Source organism: Lactuca serriola, chromosome 4 (assembly GCF_051521515.1).
Source record: "Lactuca serriola cultivar US96UC23 chromosome 4, Lser_US96UC23_V15, whole genome shotgun sequence".
Taxonomy (NCBI): Eukaryota; Viridiplantae; Streptophyta; class Magnoliopsida; order Asterales; family Asteraceae; genus Lactuca; species Lactuca serriola.
Window position 1 is genome coordinate 112,078,599 of NC_136411.1, and position 3,039 is coordinate 112,081,637.

The window sequence follows — 3,039 nt, forward strand, 5'->3', positions numbered from 1 at the left end:
AAATCCCCTTTTAGTTTAATTGTAGTTAATTAGTTTAATTTCACTAGTTCTATTGAATTGCATTGGTGATTGAATACAACCATTTCCCCGAGGATCGATACCCCTTTTTATCATTATATTACGTTTATTTAGCAATCAAAGGGTGTAATTTGCTTGGTGGGCTTGACATCCCTCCAAGTTTTGGCGTCGTTGCCGGGGAAATTGGTTATTGTTATTTGATTGTTTATGCCTAGGTCTACAAGAACCGGTGAACTACTCTACAATCTGGAAATTGAAAGAGAAGCAAAAAGGTTGAAAAAGTTAGCCAAACAAGCAAAGCAACAACAACTAGTTCAAGCTTATTTCCCTTCTCCACTAATCAACATAGAAGATCAAGTTCATACTTCAAGTGATACCGACACCGAACCGAGTTCTCTAATTGTTGGTCATTCCTTTAAAGACATTCCGTTTGAAAACCACATAGCCATGAATCACACTCCACCTCATAATTCCAACCCAAACCCAATCAATCAAGATGCCAATACCCCACCCCATCAACCAAGACAACAACCACAAGAACCTCTCATTGATATGCCACTTTGGAATCAAGCCCCTCCTCAAAACCAACCCAATTATCAACCACCACCACAACTACAAAACCAACACTTCCACCAAAACAACCAACCTCAAAACAATGCTTTTCAAGGTCAACAAGTACATTACCCAAATCAACCCAATTACCAACACCCTCCAATGTACCAAAACCCAATGTACCCACAACAACAACCTCCTTACAACCAATACCCTAACTACCAACCTTATCCACCACCAATCTACAATCCCCAACAATACCCATATCCACCTTACCAACAACAACCCAATTACTTGCAACAATATCCCAATAACCCTAATCCACCCAATCCCACTCAAGAGCTGACACTTAGACAAATGATGGAAACGGATGTTACTCATACACCTCTTGCTATTGTTTATCCAACAAACCGTCGAGGGATTAAATTGAAGTCAAGTTTCATCCATCAACTAACCAGATTCCATGGGTTGGATAGAGAAGATCCTCAAAAGCATTTGAAGTCCTTTCATATGATATGTGTTAGCATGTAGTCCGACAATGTGATATTGGATGATTTCAAGTTAACCGCATTCCCGCTCACCTTGGAAGACAAAGCTAGAGAGTGGTTATTCAACTTACCACCGGGATCAATTCACACATGGGAAGAGTTACTAAAGGCCTTTAATAGCAAATTCTATCCCACCTCCCGCATTTCAAGTCAAAGAAGTGACATTTTGGGGATTCGTCAAGGGGAAAATGAAACATTTCATGATTTTTGGGAGCGCTTCAACAATTTGTATACAAGTTGTCCTCGACACAACATACCCGAACAATTACTTCTTCAACAATTTTATGAGGGTATGAATGAAAAAGATCGGAGGATGATTGATGCTTCAAGTGGTGGTGACATCTTCAACAAAACCCCTCACGAGATCCAATTACTTTTTGGTACCATTTCTCAAACTCAAAGGAATTTTGGGACTCGAAATGACATGAAGAGAAATTCTACACAAGTGGTTGGTGAAGTTAGCAACACTCAACACTTGGAATCAAAGCTCTTGGATTTGACTAATGTGTTAAGTCAAATGGTGGTGGGAAGTGGTCAACAATTAATGGTCTGTGGTATTTGTGCAATGACGGGCCATTATATGGATAAGTGTCCCACACTTGGAAGTGAACTGAAAGATGTGAATGCAATGGGCGGATATCAAAGTCAACCAAGACCCATGGGATTTCAAAATAATTTCAACCAAAATTGGAGGAATAACCAAAACAACCCTTATCCACCAAAGCAAAATCCACCAAATCTTTTGATGAGACTCCAACATCCACAATACCAATCCCAAAAGCCTCCATATCCACAAAATTCTTATAACCCTCTAAATTACCAACAACCTCCACAACAAGGCCAATCAAGTGGTACCCATCAAATGAGCCTTCAAGAACTTGTCACTTCTCTTGCTCAAATCCAAACCCAATTTCAACAAGAAACCAAGAATACTTTCTCCAACATTCAAGCACAAATTGGAGACTTGGCAACCGCTCTCAACAAGATAGAACAAAGGGGTAGACTTCCATCTCAAACCGAGAAGAACCCCAGTATGAGTGCAATAACTTTGAGAAGTGGCAAAACACTTGGAGAAAGCAACCCTAAAAGAGTTTCAAGAGAAGAAGAAGATGAGGTTATTGTTTTTGAGCCTTTAAAGGTTGAAGCTACTCCAAAGGAACCGGTTGTGCCAAACGTTGATCAACCCGACTCTTCCAACAAACCCATCAAACCATTGGTCATACCACCACCCTTCCCTTCCTGGTTAACCTTTTCCAAGAAGATAGAGGAAGAAAATGAATTATTTCAAACTTTTCGCAAGGTCCAAATCAACATTCCACTATTGAATGCTATTAAGAAAATTCCAAGTTATGCAAAATTCCTCAAGGATTTATGCACCAAGAAGAGAAAACTTAAGGCAAATGAAAAGATTCAAGTCAATGCAAATGTGTCTGCGGTTATCCAAAAGAAGTTACCTCCCAAATGCAAGGATCCGGGAATATTTTCTATCCCTTGTACCATTGGTGATTTGCATGTTGAAAGTGCCATGCTAGATCTTGGAGCCTCGATCAATGTGATGCCATATTCAGTTTTTCAATCTCTCAATGTTGGAACTTTGGAAGAAACTGGAGTAATCATTCAATTAGCAGACAAGTCAAGTGTGTCTCCAAGAGGGGTGTTGGAGGATGTGTTAGTATAAGTTAATCAACTTGTTTTTCTGGCGGAATTTTATGTCATTGATCTTGAAGAGAAGACTCCTTCCAAATCATCTATGATCCTCCTTGGAAGACCTTTCATGCATACCGCTCACACAATCATTGATGTCCATAAAGGAAAGATAACTATGGAGTTTGATGGAGAAACCATTCACTTCAACATCTTTGAAGGAATGAGGTACCCTAGCTACATTTCTCCATTGTATCGGGTTGATGTGATTGAGCCA

At 39.7% G+C, this 3,039-nt stretch overlaps 1 protein-coding gene across 1 annotated transcript; it reads left to right on the forward strand.

The window, feature by feature from the left end:
- Positions 1-1,542: 1,542 nt before the first annotated feature.
- Positions 1,543-2,796, forward strand: LOC145098728 (uncharacterized). Its single transcript, XM_079036339.1, has one exon. The coding sequence runs from the start codon at positions 1,543-1,545 to the stop codon at positions 2,794-2,796; it is 1,254 nt and encodes a 417-aa protein (XP_078892465.1).
- Positions 2,797-3,039: the final 243 nt, after the last annotated feature.